Source organism: Zingiber officinale, chromosome 2B (assembly GCF_018446385.1).
Source record: "Zingiber officinale cultivar Zhangliang chromosome 2B, Zo_v1.1, whole genome shotgun sequence".
NCBI classification, from domain to species: domain Eukaryota; kingdom Viridiplantae; phylum Streptophyta; class Magnoliopsida; order Zingiberales; family Zingiberaceae; genus Zingiber; species Zingiber officinale.
The window spans coordinates 13,268,619-13,289,954 of record NC_055989.1 but is presented as its reverse complement, the minus strand read 5'-3'; the positions used below and the strand labels follow the sequence as shown (position 1 = coordinate 13,289,954).

The following is a 21,336-nucleotide window of genomic DNA, read 5'->3' as shown; positions in this document are numbered from 1 at the left end:
AAAAATTGATTAAGTCCATAATAAGTATTTCTTTCTTTTCTTTCAGTATTATGGTTGGAGACTATGTATCCATTTTAGTTGTAAAAGAAAGTTCTTTTATTAATGTAATTTTAACTATTATCTCCTCTTTCAAATGATGAGTTTACCTTTTTATTAGTATTCTTGCACGAATCAATAAGGATTAGAAGGTCGCTTTCGATATTCATGTGCAAATCAACGGATTCAATAGTCACTTCCGGTATTCGTGCACAAATCAATGGAATCAATAGTTATTCACTGCATCAAACATTGAAGAGTTTGAATATCCGTGTGTGCGTACCTAAGCCCGTGAGAGTGGACAACCTAGGGCTGTAGCTATACCCTTACGTTACTCACGTGTTTGCCCATGACTTTGAGAAATGGCTACGTTGCCCACTTCCGGAAGAAATGATTATGTTATTTACATTCTTCGAGAAAAATGGTACAACAAGCTAAGCAGGGGTGTAGCTATATAAGGCTCAAGGGGTGCGGTCACACCTCCTGGAATTCAAAGAAAATATTAATACGGTGAAAAAAACATTAAAAAAATGTATAGTCATAAATTTTGAAACTTTATTATCTTTTTAACAAAAAATTCCAATTAAAATCCTTTCAGCCAAACCCATTTTCCTCTTTTCCCGAATTAATTTTTTTTCTCTGTCCATTTTCTCCTTCCTCCTCTAATCTCGAACTTTTATTTTCCCCTTTTCATTTTTTTTCTTACTCTAATTTCTTTTCTATTCTTTTTCCTAACTCTAATTTTACCCACAAGATCTTCCGCGACATGTCGCTACCGTTATAGCAAGTCACCATCGTCGCACACTGATTGCTACCATCATCGCTATCATTTGTTGCATGTCTGTCGTCTTCACTTGGCTAACGCAATCTCTTCGCCGGAACACCTTTTAATTGAGGTGAAATTTTCTTGATTGATTTTTTTCGCTTAGTCGATGTCGTTATTTTTCGCCAACATCATCGTCATCATTTGACTCTACCCCTCCTGAATGAAAATCCTAACTATGTCACTGAAGCTAAGTAGGATGTAGGCCCCAATCGAAGGTAATCAAGTTGAAGGAGTCTAGTAAATTGAGTTGAAGGGGTCTGTTAACTGAACAGGAGAAGTTAGATGACTGAGCTAAAGGGAGGAGTCTGTTGAACTGAGTCAAGAAATCTGTTGATCGAGTAAGAGGAATCAGATACTTTACTTGACTTTTAACTAAGACCTTTGACCGGACCATATCAGATATGGTGCCCATGTCGACCACATCAGTTAAAATCTAGCGTAGATTGGGAAAACAAAGTGGTATATCTTGTCACTGTGATGGTTTGGATAAGGCAAATCCTGACTACTATAACTCTACATCTTCTTTTTTGTCCATGCAACTTGCAGCGAACAGCAGAAATTAAAGGCAATGCTGCACTATCGTTCTGTTAAGGCGCTGCCAACTAATTTGCTAGCTAGCTCACCTAATCCACAACCTTCTTGCTGGAAAAGAAAACATAAATGAGAGAGTTGCTTGTTAGTTGAACAGACTCAAGTTTCCTTAAAATATTATCACGATCCCAGATGTAGCAAGAAATTAACAACTTGCTCTTATGCTTATTAAATCAATCAGTAAATCTTTGTCTATAATTTTTCGCACCTTGCCCTGTTTCCATTGTTGCACTAACTATGCAGAATTGGTGATAACTTGTAATGCAAAACAAGCATAGATTCTGTGCTAATGTGTTTCTTATTCAAACTTTCAGCAATTGGCCACAAGATAAAAACATTAAGAAGATGGAAGTCAACTGTGGCCAGGTAAAATTTGAATCCTATTCCTGCCATTAATTACTAATAGTGCCTGCCTTATTTATCCATGAAAAATTTTAATAGGACAATAAGTCATCTCAGATTTGATATTTAAAAAATGAATATTTAAATTGATAGAACAGTGGTTGACGCGAGAAATGATGCACCATGTGGCTTTTGCCGGGTCCAATCGCGCCATTGCTTGTGGTTTTAAAACAGTGCGTTTCCAAGCCACGACGAGGAGGAAGACTCTTCTGCGACAATGGAGAATCTCGCCCTCTTCTTCTTCTTCATCCTCCTCCTCCTCTCCGCCTTCCTCCTTCCTTCCTCGTCTCATCAGTACAACGCCTTGTTCAACTTCGGAGACTCGATGTCCGACACCGGCAACGTCCGCATCGGCCGCCTCCCCTACGGAATGACCTTCTTCGGCCGCGCCACCGGACGCTGCTCCGACGGACGCTTAGTCATCGACTTCATCGGTACGCACGCAGCACGATCGAGAAAGTCGATATAGCTACTCTTGATTAATTAATTAATTAGCATATGTGTTGGGAATTTGGCAGCCCAGGACCTGGGATTTCCATTGCTGCCGCCGTCGAACGAGAGGGAGTCGAATTTCAGCAAGGGCGCGAACTTCGCCTGGGTGGCGGCCACCGTGCTCGGCTTCGACTTCTTCAACGAGCGAGGGCTGAGCAAGGGCCTGTGGGTCAACGCCTCCATTTACATCCAGGTCGACCGCTTCGAGAAGCTCCTCCCCTCCATCTGCGGCTCCACACAAGGTGCGTGCTCCGTTAGCTTCATTCTGCAGCTTGATGTTCACTCTGAGCTAGCTCCCTGAAGTTAATTAATGGTTACGGACGTTCATGACGACGCCGACGGCCGGCGGCAGACTGCAAGGATTTCCTGGGCAAGTCTCTGTTCGTGGTGGGCGAGTTCGGGGGAAACGACTACAGCACTGCTCTCTTCTTCGGAAGGTCCGTTGACGAAGTCACCACCTTCGTGCCTCACGTCGTCCGCGCCATTTCCGACGGCGTCGAGGTAATTATATTTGAATTAATCATCTAGACCACAGAAGCTCAGAATTAACTGAAAAAAATGTGGTCGCAAGCAGAGGTTGATCGGGCTCGGGGCGGCGGACATCATCGTGCCGGGGCTGCTGCCGGTGGGGTGCTTCCCCTTGTACCTGTCCAACTACCACACGCCCGACCCGCAAGACTACGGCCCCAGGACCGGCTGCTCCCGCAGATACAACGCCCTCTCCTGGCTGCACAACACACAGCTCCGGCGAACCCTCGACGACCTCCGGCGAAAGAATCCGGCCATATCCATCCGATACGCCGACTACTACTCCCAAATCTTCGATTTCGCCATCAACCCGCTCAAATACGGTCAGTCTTCTTCTCTTCCCATCTGCATTCTGAAGAAAAGTCAATAGTTCAATTGTCATGAGCTGATATCATCGAGGCTACCGCCATTGATCTGCGCCATCGCTAGCTTTAGGTTGAACTGACCTTGTCAGCGACGAACTAGCCACCCACCTTGCGTGAATTGAACAAATTAAGCATCAATTTGAAATTGACATGGCTCTTACGTAGCAGAGTTTGAATCTTCCATGAATAAGTCACGATCGATCATATGCAACTCAATTTTCTGATAGTTTCTTCGCACGTTCTCTGCGATCCTGTAGTGGTTGGGTGATTGTAAAAGATAATATATACAAGAATTCGGAGGTGGAGTGTTAGGAGATGAGAAATAAGAAATAACAATAATTGAGTTGAGAATCCTCTTACAAAAATATTTGACAGAGTTCGATCGTAATTAAGTTAACCCACCACGATCGAGGTGTTTGGTTGACGGTCGCATTCTCGGGTCAGTGTAGGGCATTATTTAAGTCGAATAAAGCTGAGGGAATTATGGAACCCTTTTGAGAAGGCATCTCCCCCCATGTCATGTCCTGCCAAGTTCCTACGTGACGCACGCGAGGGGGACCGATCGATGGTAGGGCACTTGAGGTGGCACACGCCGGTGGCTGGACTTGTTCATGCCTACTTTTCCTCCATTTGGAAGAAACAGAGAAACAGAGCATGCAGTTGGGCTTCAGCTCTTCCTTCTGAAATGTCTGTCGACTGACCGTTACCTGTTTTTTCCGACCTGGCAGGGTTTACTGCGGGAGCGCTGAGAACTTGCTGCGGGAACGGCGGGGGGCTTTACAACTACGACCAAGGTCGCCGGTGCAACGACAAGGGTTTCACGGTGTGCGAGAACATATCGACCCATGTGAACTGGGATGGAATCCACATGACGGAGGCTGCCCACCGTGTGATCGCTAATGGATGGCTCTACGGACCCTACGTCGACCCTCCCATTTTGACCGCCTCCTTGAAGAGCTAGCTTACCCGTTGTAATTAAGGAGGTGTTAGTCGCGTTATTGGCTACAACACCTACTTATCTATTCTTAATCATTATTGTTCTTGATGATTATAAATCAATGTAACGTCGATTATTTTAAAAGTTAATTTTTATGGGGGAATTTTGAGTCTCTAGATTTAAAAGAATAAAATTAATTTAAAATAAAAAATAATATCCTAACAAATAGTCTTAAAATCCAAGAATAAATCATCTGTAAAATTATGGATCAGGAGATGATCCATTGATGAGGACCTTTGATCTCTGATTCATAATTTACGGACAAAAAAATTCCTACTTTTAAAATCCTAACGAGGTAAAAATGAAAATAATCTTGACAAAACTTATTTTGAAGCCCGCCTCTGTAAAGATTTTGAACTTTTTGGGCTTGGACTGGGTCTCAAAATTCGGATTCTCCTACCTCATAATAACAATGTGATATTTTTTTTTGTTTAATGGTTATTAATGCATGCCCTTAAATTGCAAACTATTGCTTAATTAAAAACATTAGAGAAATTGACAATTTATTTGAAATTAAGTTGAATAATAGAAAGGAAGAAAAATAGATAATTCAGTTTAGGAAATTACAAAGTCTTATTTATTTCAAGGATAGAATAAATAATGCAGAAAATCAGAATAATTTGTATCTTTTATTATTTTGATCTTTGGTATTTTAAATATTTTTAATAATTTGTGTATTTTATATTTTTAGATTTTAAGTCCGTTTAGAATATTTTAAATTTTTAGTATTAATCCTATCTGAAATCGGTAGAGAGTTTGGAGATAACATACTAGGTAGGTGGTCCAGATATTGCATGTGTAAAGACTCCAAACTAGAAAAGATGACTTCGAACGGTCTTGCGCGTCCAAAGGAACATTAACAATCGGGCCAAGAAGAGGGTCCCTGGTGTAAGCCCTCCAACGCTCAAGTTAGTAATCTGATTAAACATGATGAATAATAAATGAACAGTGACTATGAGTATGTAAAATTATGTACTATAGCATATATACTTGCGCCTTTAGATGGAATCCCCTTTTATAGTGTTACTATTTATTTATGCATGAATCTCAAAGTGTTGCGTGGCAACACTTTGACACCTTTCTCAAAATGGACTCACAATTCCTATGTTTGGCAGGTTGGAAGCTTCTAGCGTACAGTTTGCATAGAGAATATCATCTATCCTACGTGGCACAAAATGTTGAAAAGGAATATGAGGTCATTAGGTTGAGGGCCCTACAACATGTTCACCTGGCAAGCTGATCGAGTCCTTCGTAAAGCCCAACCGGCTATTGCTTGCAAGAGTCACGAGGTCAGATTTAGGAGATGTTGTCGAGGATTCCTCCTCCCCTCTGCCTTTCAATTTGGCCACTGAGTTTGATTAGACCAAGTGTCCATTTTACCCGATCGGACCATAGGTACGTTCAGTTGGATAACTCGGCCGGAATAGTTAATCATGTTAGCTACAGTGATGAAGAGGATGTTGGATCGAAAGCGCTAGAGAGGAGGAGGGGGTGAATAGTGCTCGTAACTTCACTTTTTTCGTAAAAACTCGATTAGAATAACGTAGCGGAATAAAGATAGTAAACAAAAGTAAACGCTAACACTTTTCTTTTACTTAGTTCGGAGCCTGTGACGACTCATACTCCAAGGACTACGATCGACAATCGCTTTCATTGGGAAATTCACTATCAATTCGTAAATTACAAGTACAAAGATGAGTATAATAAGATTATAATATAAGTGCTATAGACAAAAATTATATTGATGACTCAAGGATTTGGAGAGTCGTGCTTTCAGTCGTTGGAGTCGCGTCGCAGAGTTGTAGAGTCATCTTTGAAGTAGCGCGTAAGAGAGAGATCTTCAAAATGAGTTGTGTAGAGAGATCTTCAAAATGAGTTGTGTAGAAAGGGCTACATGCACAACTCTTTTATAAGGCGTTGAGAGGGCCTCCAACATCGCCCGAGGTGCCTCCAACTACAGATTTTATCCCCTACGTCTTTGTTGCGATAAACATCGCAATCTACAATTTTTATCCTTCCGAATGCGCCTTCAAGGCACCTCTAGCTGCTCCAGGGTGCCTTCCATGCGCTCTAGGACACCTCCCCATGGCGAAAACCTTAACGCCAAGGTTTATCAGCGCGAGGGCGCCTTCCACTAGTTCCAAGGCACCTTCGTGTAGCTCTGAGATGCCTTGAGCACTGTTCACTTGAGACTAACTTGTGTGCTTCAGTTCCTATAAAACACGTTAGTCAAAATATACAAAGATACCCTGCAAAACAAATTTGGCATAATACAAACATAGTTTTATTAATTTGATAGTCTTCAAACTGTCCAGTTTTGACTTCTACGGGGAACGTCTGTTGGTGCGGGAAGCATCAGATGATCGAACCCAAGTTTTGATAATGGAAAAAGGTTCAAAGTTAAGTCGTCTTGTGATCTAACAAGTTCATGGAGCTTGCAAGAAAGTCTTAAGTGGTACTTAGGCAAAAGTCCTAGCTGCGGTTAGGCAGGTGGAAAACTCTAGGGGGTGGTAACCCTATGTCATAGGGGGTGGTAACTCTATGTCATAGGGGGTGGTAACCCTATGTCATAGGGAGTGGTAACCCTATGCGAAAAGTCTTGGCGGGTCAAGAGCTTCAGGCAAAAGTCCTAGGGGGTGGTAACCCTAGGTGGAAAGTCCTGGTGTCGCGAACCAGGTGGAAGACTGGATTGGCCGGGAACCGGAAGTCCAGCAGAAAGTCCGGAAGCTTCAAACACTGAGCAAAAGTCCAGTCGATCTGGAGGATCGCACTGGCAATAAGTAAATATCCTGAGTGGAGTAGGTGAGGACGCGTTCCCCGTAGAGGGAACAGTAGGCGTCGGGTCGACTTAGGGTTTCCGGTTGGAAATCCGAAGTCAAACCCGGACAGTCCGATGACTGTCGATTATATCATTTATCATATTTCTGTGCTAACTTTGTTTTGCAGGGTTTGTGTTTGGGACTAACACATTTTGCAGGAACAAAGAAGCACATTTGACCTCGGATGAACAGTGTCCCATGGAGGCGCCTCAGGGTGCTAGCCAGAAAAAGCCAGTGCAGCAGAGCTGAGGCGCCTCGGACTAGGCTGAAGGCGCCTTGGACCAGGCGTTGGAGGCGTCGTGGACCAGCCTTGGAGGCGCCTTCAATGGGATAAGGCGCGACCAAATCAAAGCTGATCCACGCGTGCGACTCGGCGGCCTGGAGGCGCCTCGGACAGGCTTGGAGGCGCCTCCAGCACAGTATAAAAGGGGGGTCGAGGCAGCAGCTCAAAACAACAACTTCCGAGCAATCCTAACGCTACAAGTTGCTAACGAGACGATCCCGAAGTGCTGCAACATCATCCCGACGACCCGGAGCTTCAGCTTTCATTTCTTTGTTGTCAGTATTAAGTTGATTATTATTTTTCTCTGTACTTAGTTTGTAATACATTTTCGAGATTATAAGTGTTGCCCAACGTAAACGCTCAACGAGCGTGGGCCTTGGAGTAGGAGTCGCTCAAGGCTCCGGACCAAGTAAACTCCTCGTGTCTCTGTGTGTGGTTTTGTTCTCTTTACTTTATTCCACTGCTTAAACTCTCGATTGATTTACGATTCCGAAACGAACGAAATAGCCACGAGCGCTATTCACCCCCCTCTAGCGCTTTCGATCCAACAACGCCTACTGAAACCCTAAGTTAAACTGATATTGTTCGCTCAACGGGGAACGCGTTATCACCTACTTCTCTTAGGAGAATTTACCTGTCAAACTGGTCCTTCAGACTATTTAGACTTTTGTTCAGCATCTGCGACTTTAAGACTTTCACCTAGTGTCCTCGATCCTAGGATTTCCTACCTGGTGTCCACGACCTCTAAGACTTTCACCTAATGTCCTCAACTCTAGAATTTTGTCCGACGTCCTCGACCGATTAAGACTTTGCCCAGTCCCACGGACCAAGACTTCATTGCCTATCTGTAATTAGGACTTTCCACCTACCTAGTGTCAACTAGGACTTTCACCTTGCCTAAGATCACTTAGGACATTTCCTGCACACTCAATTCAACTTGTTAAAATAACAAGATAGCTTAATTTTAACTCTTTGCCAATATTAAACCCAAATTTGATTAGCTAGTTCTTCCAGCGCCAACAGAGGACTTTGCTATAGAGGGTAATGACTCAGTTTAGAACTCCAACCATGATCCGATCGCCCAAAGGGTCCGATCGGATGAAGGGTCTGGTCGAATGAACACTCGGTTGAGAGAATCGTATGCACTAGCCCTTAATGATGGCGCTCTTTGACTGTCATGTCAAGTGACCTCCTTAATCTTGACCTGACTTAGAGGCTCTATCTTATTCACCGCATCAAATATGTTTAGAATTTTTTTGTTTTATGTAGGATTTGTTTTCTTTGTTTGTGTTTTAGAGTTTGAAGTTTATCTTGTAATTCTTTGGGTTGATGTAAAGAAAGCTTTTGATTAATAAGAATTTATTATCGTACCATTCTTTTCAAACGTCGAATTTGATTACTTATCTCTTAGTATGCTATCGAATCAATCGAATTTATAATATCGTTTCCAGTATTTATGCGTAAATCGATATAGTTATCTGCTTTATCAATAAATAAGAAATTTTAATCTCTAGAATTGAAAAAGTGATTATTCTTATGATTTTAGAATGACTGTACATTTATTTGACAATCAAGGATATAAAAAATTGTCAAGAAATAGGATAGCGATTTTTTAACAACTAGAAAGTAAAAAAAAAAGAAAATTTTGCAAACAATATGGACTAATTGATCTGAAAATTTCTTTTTTATTTGAATATAAATTTTTAAATGGATTTATATATTTTATTTATAATAAAATTTAATGCTAATTATAATTTAATTTAATAGTACCAACAATAAAATATATACAATTACCAATGTCTAAGCACGTTTTAATAGTACCACCAACAATAAAATTTAATTTGAAAAAATGTAGTCAAAGTTCTCAATGTTAAAACTTAACAAACACTTCAAACCGTGAATTATTTTAATGTCTAAGCACGTTTTAGCACCTTCAATTTGTTTTTCTTTAAGATGTGAGTTCAAAGCGTGATTTTTTTTTTCTAATTTAATAAAAAATTATTTATATTCGTTTCAATTAAATGAACAATGTTTGACAATTCATTTTATTGAATAAATAAATACTATTTAATTCAACCTTGTAAAAAAATAAAGTTAAACTTAACCATCACTTCAACTATTGAATTTATTTTAAACTCAGCATGATTTAATCCGGTCACCTAACTAACGACGATCTGATTATAAATTAACATATAATTTATTTCATTTCATATAATTTTACGTCTTTTCGTACATATAAGTAAATAATAGTAAAAGATGGAATTTATCATTCTAGAATCAATCTCACAGCTACTTGTGCAGCGCAGATCCTCTGGACCCGTTCTTCCCTGGTCCCTCCCTGGACCATGAAACCCATATAAATTACTGCATCACGTGTAGCTCACGTGCAGAGCCCACCCAGAAACGCAGAAACGCATATCGCAAAAAGCGCAGAAACGCAGACGCGACGGAGCCCTAACCTCACCTCGCGCGATCCGACGTCTCCGCCGGCGGTGCGTTGCCATCCTCCCGCTCTCCTCCTGTGATCTCCTTGAGCAAAACCTAGCCGGCGACACCTTCGCCGGCAACAACCTAGTGCTCCCACCACACAGAAAACGTAGAACTGTCTCTTCCGAGCAGTTCTGCGACTACGGCTCCGCAGAAAACGCATCAGGCAACGACCCAGTTCTCCTACTCCTCCTTTGCAAATCTACCTCCTCCGAGCACGAGCCCGAGCACGAGCTCTCGAGCCCGAGCCCGAGCCCGAGCCCTATCTCAAGATCCTCAATCTCTATCGTCCTTAGGGCTAAATTGCGGTACTTGTGAGGAGAAAAATGAAAAAGTCATAGTTGACTAGAACTTTTTTCTCTCAGTTTCATCCCAATTTAAATTTTTATAAAAGAAAGCTTCGGAACATGGAATATCCTGGTCAATTATTAATGCACAAGATGCACAAATCACAACGTGGTGCATGAATGCAAGGATGACCGGATCACAATGAATGCAAGGATGACCGGATCCATCTCCTGTTGTTAAACAAAGACTTCTTGGGCAATGACTAGATCAAATATTCCAGTACAATGCTAGTGATTTCAGTCTGACCCACATTAAGATAAATTCATATGACTAGTATATATATTTTGACCTATAAGATAAAAAAAAAAAGAAATCGTAATATATAAAGGAAAAAAATCTTAAAAAATTAATATGAAATAAATTATCAAAATAGGATGTTTACTTTAACTTATAAATATCTTACTTATCAAAAATATCTTAAATAACATAAAAAAACTACTAAAAAAAATAAAAATATATCCAGAAGCTCTAAAAAGAATTCAAACCGTAATTTTTAGGTCTAAAATTTGGCACTTATAAATTTTAGTGTAATAAATATAGATTTTTAAATTTTATAATTTTATATTAATAAATATATATTTTTAAATTTTATACGTGTGAGTATTGATAGCGTATATGATTCTAAATTTGAATAAAAAATTATGACAGATACAAGATTGAATACTCTGTTATTAATAATGTGTCACTATTTGAGTGTCTTATCGTTGTATCATGCATCAGGGTTGATTTTTTAAGTTTATGATTTAAGGACCCATTTTATTGATTAGCTGACATAAAAAAAAATAATTTGTTATCATACGATTTATGATGGAATATTGATAAAGATAAATAATAATAATAAATGGGATTTAAAAAAAAAACAATTTACATTTTGTTTTTTTTTTAAAAATTTTTTTCCAGTACTGAAAGTCTGAAACCATTCCCATTCCTAAATCATCATAGTTTTTGGATGAAAAAGATAAAAAATAATGAATTAAGTAATATTAAATCTGGAGTGGTCAATTTAATCCAATGAAAATTTCTACTAGATATCTAAATAAATTAGGGAAGTGCATATGAATAAGAGCCCCCTGCCCAGAGCATATACATGGCTTTATATTCATGTGAGAGGAGTAGATACATATGGAGATCATGGGAAGATGGGGCGGAGACCATGAGGGAGTAGGGAGGAAGCTCATGGGGGAGTGGGGATCATGCCCCATATCTTCTTATGTCCGATTGAACTGGCTCGACAACTCAGTGGCTCGATAAGTCACATCGACTCTAAAAGTTGGATACTATCACATAAATTCTATATTGACCAAGTCCTAATGAATACACCTAAATTCCCTATTGACCAAGTTAAGGATTTGCCACATGAGCACTTTGATATGCATAATCTATTTTAATCAACAATACAGATTCAACTTTTTTATCTATTATTTATGTTATAATAGATATGACATATACCTGTTATAATTATGTAACAGTTGGGGTTTCAAAACAGCTGCAACAGATCTTTTATTATAATTTAGACAGAAAATAATAAAAAAATAATACAGTAGAGAATAGTTGCGTGAGAGTGAAACACTTTTTTAATAAAAAAAAATACAAGTGGAATATCTTTTTCGATGATTTGGAAAAAAAAGAAAAAAGAAAAAAAGCCTTTTGATTTTTCCAAAAATAAATGAAGTTGAGATCAAACCCAAATACCGAGGCGGGATGGCTCGTAGACTCCGGCGACGATGGTTGTCTGCTATTTCTTCTTGTTGGAAAAATAAACTAGAAGTTTCTGGGAAGAAGAGAGGCTGGAAGAGGGTAGTGGTTGAATCTGCGTGCTAACAACCCACGGACGAGTCCGTGTTTCCACCTTCTTGTTCCTTGTCGTTTTCGTTCCGGCGGCTTCCGGTCGCAGCGACGGCGATGGAGATGGCGGAGGCGGGCAGTGGCTGAATCTGGGTGACGCTGGAATATTGATGTTGTTGTTTTTGGCGGAGCGGCTCTTGCCCGTACTGGTACAGGAAGAAGAAGCTTAGGCGTAATAACGGTGTGCATGACATATCTATGAAATCGATTTTCAAAAAAACTGACTATCTGATACTTCTTTTTAGGTGGGTGGACATAATAGCTAGGTGGCAGAAAAAACGTCATGAATGACGTTTTTGGTAGATGTTCTTGTAGTGTTGTGTTTATGGGAGAGGACGTCATGGATGACGTTATTAAGTCTCCATTAAGTTGTCGAGATTATTGTCACTGGTAAGATCCAGAGAGGGAGTTTGTGAACTTCCGGCTAAGTCTGACTGCATACTTCTGTTGAGTGCTGCTCTATATGCTCTAGCAGAGAGAACAGAGCTGGCTAGTCTCTTCTGACAGTATCTTTCAGTTTTTCTTTTATAATGTTGAAGCAATGTCGTATGCTGTGTTTTGAAGGAGAAAGGGAGGAATCTAGTCCCCATATCTTTTGGCCAATAGATCTTCTCAGTATAAGTTTCTCCTATTAGGAAGTAATTATCTGGATCTGTCAAGCGATCCCAAGCCCAATTAGTTCCTTGTACTGATGCTCTCCAATGCTTTAATTGATCTTCAATAGTAGGAAGAGCTTCCCAATGGAGATCGGGGTCAGATGGGTAATCTTCAAGTTCTGTTTGGATACCCCCGACTTCATTGATATCTAGCTTAACCAGATGTTTGGCTGGTTCAATATTAAGGTTAAGCCATTCCGGTGGAGAGCTGTCAAAAGTACATACAACAAACGTTTCCTCTTCTTCGAGGGCCAGAGAAATAATAGTACCAAGCTTTTTAGGAAAATCTTTAACAGAATCTGGATCATGTATCCAGACTTTGTATAGTAGTCCATAGTCCATCAGAAGAAAAGGAGTAATAAGCCTTCCTTTGTATGAAATTGCTTTATACCTTTCATAGTCTAAGTTGGCTTTTCGGAAGGAATATAGCAACTGGCATGGACATCCGTATTTAGCAGAGTCTTCACAGGTTGGCCCAATTTTCTGACATTTAAGTTTTGGGCCAAATTCTGCTTCATAGGTAATAGTTAGCCCAGGAGGGGGATTTTTGTGGAAGGCCTTTAATGCTTCACATAATTCAAAAAATGTCTGTAGTGTAGATTGTTCTGCTAGGTTCCGAACGTAGGAATTGATATCCTCAGGTATAGTGTTGGGCAGGCCCAATATATGGGCTGCAGATGTTCTTTGAGCAAAAGTTGTAGCAGCTTGTTCTTTTAACTGGGCCAGTGTTAGATAATTGGCCCGTTGTGGTTTCTTTTCTTCTAATGTTGTGGAAGAGGAAGGAGACCCATGAGTTCCTTCAGTAATTTGTGCATATGTAGGAGTTTCTTCTGATTGTGAGCTAGTTGGCACCATAGTTGTTGTTTTTAATAAAGTGCTAATAAAGAAATTAGCACCAAGTTGAGTCCTGGCAGCATTAAAGGCTTCTTCAAGTGAATAATACCCTTTGAAGAAAGGATGTTCTAAGCCTTGTATGGCCATATTTGTTTCCTCCCAAGTAGCATATACCCCAGCTTGTGGCCCAGAAAAGACTACATAGCAAGAGAATTTCTTGCCTGCTGGCTTTTGTATGGTTGTTAGAAAGTAGTTTGTTAAAGCATTTATGACTGCTATCTTGTGTCCTGAGCTACCAGGGATGGTAGGAATGTGCCAAATGTTATCTATCAAACAGTGTTGAATGTGATCTAGTTTGTCTCTGAATAAAGAGCGAAACTGATCTTCTTGCTGTGTAAACTGTTGTAGTTCTTGTGTTCCAAATCTTAATGTTTTAGTAGCAAACGATGTGCGAACTTTCCTTGGCCGATCCATTACCTAAACAAAAATTGTTAGTGGAGTAAACGAGATAAAGTATCAGCTAAAGAATTGTTAATTCCTTTTATATGTTCCCAGTGAATACGTAAACCTTTATTAATAATAGTATCTGTGAATTTTAGCCATCTCTTAGTACTTAATCCTTTTCTTAATCCTTTAGTTTGTTGGCTATACTTGACTATAGCTTCGCAGTCGGTTCGAATGGTAATTTCTTGCTTATTACAAATGAATAATCTGAAGGCTTCTAGACAATAAATAACTGCTAATATTTCAAAATCTAACGAGGTAAGATGTCCTTTTTCTTGAAATTTTCCAGAGGCATATCTGCATAAGGTTTCTGTAGTTTTAGGATCATACTTGGATGTTTTTCTAAATAAAATTCCTCCCCATCCTGTTTCACATCCATCTGTTTCGATGACTAAGTAGTCAGCATCAAGTGGTAGTGTTAACATGGGAATTGTTTTTACTAATTCTTTAATCTGTTTTACAAGTGCTATATCTTGTTGATTAAAGTGTTTTTGTCCTATTAAGGAGGTTTTGTTGTATAAGGGGCTGCTGATTTTTCCTATATTTTTTAAATAAGGTCTAGCATAATTTAGGAGTCCTAAAAAGGCTCTTAGAGTTTTAGTGTCTTCCATCTTATCTGGAAAAGCAAGGATTTTAGCAGAGATATGAGGTTGAAGGGCTATTTGTCCCTGTCCTATTTCTGCTCCTAAGAAATCAATATGAGTAGTGGCTATTGTCATTTTCTTTCGAGAAATAATCAGACCATGTTTCTCAAATAAATTAAATATAATATGAAGATGAGCATAATGTTCTTGTTTAGTCTTAGAGAAAACTAAAATATCATCTATATACACACAAGTGAAGAGAGAAAAATCTCAAAAAATGTCATCCATTTTCCTTTGGAATATTTGAGGAGCGACCTTAAGGCCAAAAGGCATAACAAGCCACTCAAAATGTCCTTCGGGACAGGAAAATGCTGTCCATTCAATTGACTCAGGATGCATTTTAACTTGCCAAAATCCTGATTTCATGTCAAATTTTGAGTACCATTTTGAGTTTTGGATTTTATTTAAGAGTTGGTCTTTGTCGGGCCAATTTTTTTTTTTTTTTTTTTTAAACAGAAATAAAGTAGATTAACAGTAAATAATAACAGAAGTAGATTAACAGTAAACAAAAATAACTTGACAGTAAACAGTAATTGTAAAACAGTAATAGTTAACAGTAAATAGTAAATAGTTTTTTTTTTTTTTTAAACAGAAATAAAGTAGATTAACAGTAAATAATAACAAAAGTAGATTAACAGTAAACAAAAATAACTTGACAGTAAACCAAATTTTTTTTTTTTTTTTAAACTAAACTGCTTTCTTTTCTTGTTTGTTTTCCAGGGAGCCTCACCTGTTCAGGACCTCACCTTTCAATCAGTGCCCCGGCTTATGCGTAAGTTTTTGGGTTGCTACCCTTCTTACTTAGCCCGCACAGGTCTTATATGATTTTGGTTATTCCTGATACAGTTACTGTTCACCTATCGGTTACTAAGACAAGGACTGAGGAAAAGAACCAAGACGAGAGAGACAGAAACTTAGATTATCAGTATAAAACAAGCAACAAGCATAGATCTTATTTAATAGAGAATTTTTACAGAGAGTTACATAAAATTTTTACATAAAGATAGCTTACATAGAAGACAACATATATTACATAAAAGTACCGAATTTTTACATAACTTAACAGAGAGAACTTACAAACACACTTGCGCAAACTTGAAGAACAGCGGAAGAGTATAGACAGTAGTGAGTGCAGTGGGGGAAGTGGATGCCTCAGCAAGAGAGTTTTGGGGTCTTTTTATAGGAGGAGGAGAGAGCTTTTCTTGGAGGAGAAGGAAAGCAGAGAAAGAGAGGGGCCTGGAAAGAGAAAGCTTGGCGAAGGACAAGTGGAAAGCTCTAAGAAATAGAAAGGGGGCCTGGCAAAAGAAGGGTTTAGTTGAGAGGACAGATGGCTTCTTTTTAGGTGGGTGGACATAATGGCTAGGTGGCAGAAAAAACGTCATGAATGACGTTTTTGGTAGATGTTCTTGTAGTGTTGTGTTTATGGGAGAGGACGTCATGGATGACGTTATTAAGTCTCCATTAAGTTGTCGAGATTATTGTCACTGGTAAGATCCAGAGAGGGAGTTTGTGAACTTCCGGCTAAGTCTGACTGCATACTTCTGTTGAGTGCTGCTCTATATGCTCTAGCAGAGAGAACAGAGCTGGCTAGTCTCTTCTGACAGTATCTTTCAGTTTTTCTTTTATAATGTTGAAGCAATGTCGTATGCTGTGTTTTGAAGGAGAAAGGGAGGAATCTAGTCCCCATATCTTTTGGCCAATAGATCTTCTCAGTATAAGTTTCTCCTATTAGGAAGTAATTATCTGGATCTGTCAAGCGATCCCAAGCCCAATTAGTTCCTTGTACTGATGCTCTCCAATGCTTTAATTGATCTTCAATAGTAGGAAGAGCTTCCCAATGGAGATCGGGGTCAGATGGGTAATCTTCAAGTTCTGTTTGGATACCCCAGACTTCATTGATATCTAGCTTAACCAGATGTTTGGCTGGTTCAATATTAAGGTTAAGCCATTCCGGTGGAGAGCTGTCAAAAGTACATACAACAAACGTTTCCTCTTCTTCGAGGGCCAGAGAAATAATAGTACCAAGCTTTTTAGGAAAATCTTTAACAGAATCTGGATCATGTATCCAGACTTTGTATAGTAGTCCATAGTCCATCAGAAGAAAAGGAGTAATAAGCCTTCCTTTGTATGAAATTGCTTTATACCTTTCATAGTCTAAGTTGGCTTTTCGGAAGGAATATAGCAACTGGCATGGACATCCGTATTTAGCAGAGTCTTCACAGGTTGGCCCAATTTTCTGGCATTTAAGTTTTGGGCCAAATTCTGCTTCATAGGTAATAGTTAGCCCAGGAGGGAGATTTTTGTGGAAGGCCTTTAATGCTTCACATAATTCAAAAAATGTCTGTAGTGTAGATTGTTCTGCTAGGTTCCGAACGTAGGAATTGATATCCTCAGGTATAGTGTTGGGCAGGCCCAATATATGGGCTGCAGATGTTCTTTGAGCAAAAGTTGTAGCAGCTTGTTCTTTTAACTGGGCCAGTGTTAGATAATTGGCCCGTTGTGGTTTCTTTTCTTCTAATGTTGTGGAAGAGGAAGGAGACCCATGAGTTCCTTCAGTAATTTGTGCATATGTAGGAGTTTCTTCTGATTGTGAGCTAGTTGGCACCATAGTTGTTGTTTTTAATAAAGTGCTAATAAAGAAATTAGCACCAAGTTGAGTCCTGGCAGCATTAAAGGCTTCTTCAAGTGAATAATACCCTTTGAAGAAAGGATGTTCTAAGCCTTGTATGGCCATATTTGTTTCCTCCCAAGTAGCATATACCCCAGCTTGTGGCCCAGAAAAGACTACATAGCAAGAGAATTTCTTGCCTGCTGGCTTTTGTATGGTTGTTAGAAAGTAGTTTGTTAAAGCATTTATGACTGCTATCTTGTGTCCGGAGCTACCAGGGATGGTAGGAATGTGCCAAATGTTATCTATCAAACAGTGTTGAATGTGATCTAGTTTGTCTCTGAATAAAGAGCGAAACTGATCTTCTTGCTGTGTAAACTGTTGTAGTTCTTGTGTTCCAAATCTTAATGTTTTAGTAGCAAACGATGTGCGAACTTTCCTTGGCCGATCCATTACCTAAACAAAAATTGTTAGTGGAGTAAACGAGATAAAGTATCAGCTAAAGAATTGTTAATTCCTTTTATATGTTCCCAGTGAATACGTAAACCTTTATTAATAATATTATCTGTGAATTTTAGCCATCTCTTAGTACTTAATCCTTTTCTTAATCCTTTAGTTTGTTGGCTATACTTGACTATAGCTTCGCAGTCGGTTCGAATGGTAATTTCTTGCTTATTACAAATGAATAATCTGAAGGCTTCTAGACAATAAATAACTGCTAATATTTCAAAATCTAACGAGGTAAGATGTCCTTTTTCTTGAAATTTTCCAGAGGCATATCTGCATAAGGTTTCTGTAGTTTTAGGATCATACTTGGATGTTTTTCTAAATAAAATTCCTCCCCATCCTGTTTCACATCCATCTGTTTCGATGACTAAGTAGTCAGCATCAAGTGGTAGTGTTAACATGGGAATTGTTTTTACTAATTCTTTAATCTGTTTTACAAGTGCTATATCTTGTTGATTAAAGTGTTTTTGTCCTGTTAAGGAGGTTTTGTTGTATAAGGGGCCGCTGATTTTTCCTATATTTTTAAATAAGGTCTAGCATAATTTAGGAGTCCTAAAAGGCTCTTAGAATTTTAGTGTCTTCCATCTTATCTGGAAAAGCAAGGATTTTAGCAGAGATATGAGGTTGAAGGGCTATTTGTCCCTGTCCTATTTCTGCTCCTAAGAAATCAATATGAGTAGTGGCTATTGTCATTTTCTTTCGAGAAATAATCAGACCATGTTTCTCAAATAAATTAAATATAATATGAAGATGAGCATAATGTTCTTGTTTAGTCTTAGAGAAAACTAAAATATCATCTATATACACACAAGTGAAGAGAGAAAAATCTCAAAAAATGTCATCCATTTTCCTTTGGAATATTTGAGGAGCGACCTTAAGGCCAAAAGGCATAACAAGCCACTCAAAATGTCCTTCGGGACAGGAAAATGCTGTCCATTCAATTGACTCAGGATGCATTTTAACTTGCCAAAATCCTGATTTCATGTCAAATTTTGAGTACCATTTTGAGTTTTGGATTTTATTTAAGAGTTGGTCTTTGTCGGGAATTTTATAACCGTCTTCTTGACAATTATCATTTAGTCTCTTGTAATTAAATATCATTCTAGATTGGCCACGTTTTTGTTCTGATCCTTTATTAACTATAAAAGCTGGACTTCGGTGCTTAGATGTAGACCTTTGAATGGCTCCTAAAGTTAAGAGTTGGTTAATATGCATTTTGCATTCTTCAGTTTCCCAATTTGTATATTTTAAGTCTTGGGTCTTAATTGTAAGGTCTGGATTAATGATTGATAGCTTGCAGTATACTTTATCTCTGTCCCAATATTTAGTAGGATTTTCTCCAATTATTTCTAATTTTTCTAATCTAGAAATGAGAGAGTCTAAATCAGGTTTATGTGTGTTTATTAATTGAAGTAACTATTGTGGGAGTATAAGATCATATGGGATACATGTGTCATCAGTTATAGGGCTTGACCAGCCAAGTGGGGCTAGTTTTCCGAGTCTTGGTAGTCAGAAAAAGCTAGGGCACAGGTCTGGTTATCCGGTTGTGTCTTCTTACTAGGTTGTTTACAGGCATTTTTAGGAGAACATTGACAAGATGTGTTTTCTGAAGGTAGAAGTTCTATGTGGGATTTTGTATTTAAGGGATGGACAATAGAGGGATAGTCTGATACTATTGGAGATATTATGGGTGAGGAAAAGAAAAGAGCATAATCCTTAGTTAGAAGACAAGCTCTATCTGATGCTACCAGAAAATTTAAACCTAGGATTAAATGAATATTAGGATGTATGAGTGGCTTAATCCATAGCTTAGGAAGTGAGAGTGGTGTGCCGTATTTACCACAGTTGTCATAAAATCTTAGATGGGTGTTAGTAACAAATTGCGTGCAAGCTAACTGTTGGCCATCAAATTGTGTACTTAGTAATAGTTGTGATGCTGTTTTTATAAAAGTTTTTGGTAAGACAGAAAGAAGTGTATTTTCATCTATGGTGGAGTTGGTAGCTCCACTATCTAAAAAGGCATGTAGGGTGAATTCATGGCCATGGATATTTACTAGACATTTGACTCTAATGTCTAAAGTTTTTCCTGTATTACATATACTAGAGGCTTTTATAAAGACTAGATCTCGATCTATTACATCTGTTGGTATAAGTTGTAAACCTTTTCCTTTATCAAGGGTAACCTGAGAAGAAGAATGTGGAGGAAGATTTTCTTTTATTTGTTTATCTAGGATCTCAATTTCTGTTTCTAATTTATTAATACGTGTTTCTAATACAGAAACTCTTGTTTCTAATAAAAAATTTCTAGTTCCTCCTTTAGAGAGCTGGCTTATAGGTATCGTAATAGAGAATAGTTGTTGAAGACAAAGATTACAGGCTTGTTTTTTACATATTTTGCAGGTTCCTCTTTTGTCTAAAGAAGGATAATAACTACAAAAGAAACAAGGAATGTTATCAGTTCCTGTTTTGAGTATCCACTCATGTATGCAGTTAAGTTCTTCTGTAGTCTTATTGTTAAGTTGTTTAAACATTAGATTTGTATCTGGAAATAGAGAGTCTTCCCATAATTCATCTAGATTGTCTAATGTATCATAGGGTATGTAATTTTCAGGATATAGGTTATACTGCTGATGCGAGGGTTGCAAGAAAGAGTTTACAAGACTGTAATCAGAAGAAGGAACAACTTCTTCTATGTCATCTACAGAAACAATAGAGTAGATAGAGGATGTATCAGAAACATCTGATTGTACTTCTATTAAATCTAGATTTGTACAGGTAACTAGTTTTGCTTCTCTGGTATATAAATTCTTTTTATTTGGGCAGGCAGAGGATAAATGACCTGGTTCATTACAGGCAAAACATGTGATAGTATTGGCATATGTCTTCTTTAGTTTGAACTTCCGTACATGTTTTTCTTTATTTAAGTAAGGTTTCTTTTCTCTACTTTTTCTAAGATAATAAGTCTTTTTAGGTTTTATTGCCTTTGACCTTGTTACCAATTTTCTGGGTGTTCTTGATGAATGATTTAGTCTTGATTTAGGTTGGGTGAGGCCATATTGTTGAGGGGTATATATCTGACTACAAAATTCATATTGTTGATTTTTTAATTGCTTTTGTATATGGATATAGGTACATTTTTCTTTAAGTATGGAAATAATGTGTTGAATTCTTACTCCAATATTATCGTATTGTGGTGCTACATTCATGTCTGTCCAGGCTTTATGTATTTCCTTTCCTAAATCTCCTGGAAGTTTGCTAAAAAGTCTTTCCCCTAGTTCCGGGTTACAATAGTTACCCGAGACTACTGTTAATGCTAGAAAGTCATTACAAAAAGGTTTAATCCAGTTCCAACTAAAGAGTTGTAATTGTTCTAAGTCTCTCATAGCTTCTCTTTGTCTTATATCTAATCCAGTATTAGCATCTCTGGCAGTAAACAACCTATGAATTGTATAGCAAAAATTGAGTATGTTATTTCCTTGTGATGTCATCCTGGCTACTTCCTCAGGATATGTAGTTTTATAGGCTTCCCATGCTGCTCTGGCAACATCACCTAGGTAATTTTCT

At 38.4% G+C, this 21,336-nt stretch overlaps 1 protein-coding gene and 1 long non-coding RNA gene across 2 annotated transcripts; one reads left to right on the top strand and one right to left on the bottom strand.

Moving 5' to 3' along the window:
• Nucleotides 1-1,799: 1,799 nt before the first annotated feature.
• LOC122045340 lies at nucleotides 1,800-3,747 on the bottom strand. Its single transcript, XR_006129973.1, has 2 exons — nucleotides 3,601-3,747; nucleotides 1,800-3,491 (listed from the first exon to the last, which is right to left on the bottom strand). It is a non-coding gene; the product is annotated as an uncharacterized LOC122045340 (long non-coding RNA).
• On the top strand, nucleotides 2,019-4,340 carry LOC122045339 (GDSL esterase/lipase At5g45910-like). Its single transcript, XM_042605520.1, has 5 exons — nucleotides 2,019-2,289; nucleotides 2,374-2,589; nucleotides 2,700-2,848; nucleotides 2,922-3,198; nucleotides 3,969-4,340. The coding sequence occupies exons 1-5, from the start codon at nucleotides 2,073-2,075 to the stop codon at nucleotides 4,199-4,201; spliced, it is 1,092 nt and encodes a 363-aa protein (XP_042461454.1). The 5' UTR covers nucleotides 2,019-2,072; the 3' UTR covers nucleotides 4,202-4,340.
• The last annotated feature ends 16,996 nt before the right edge of the window (nucleotides 4,341-21,336 follow it).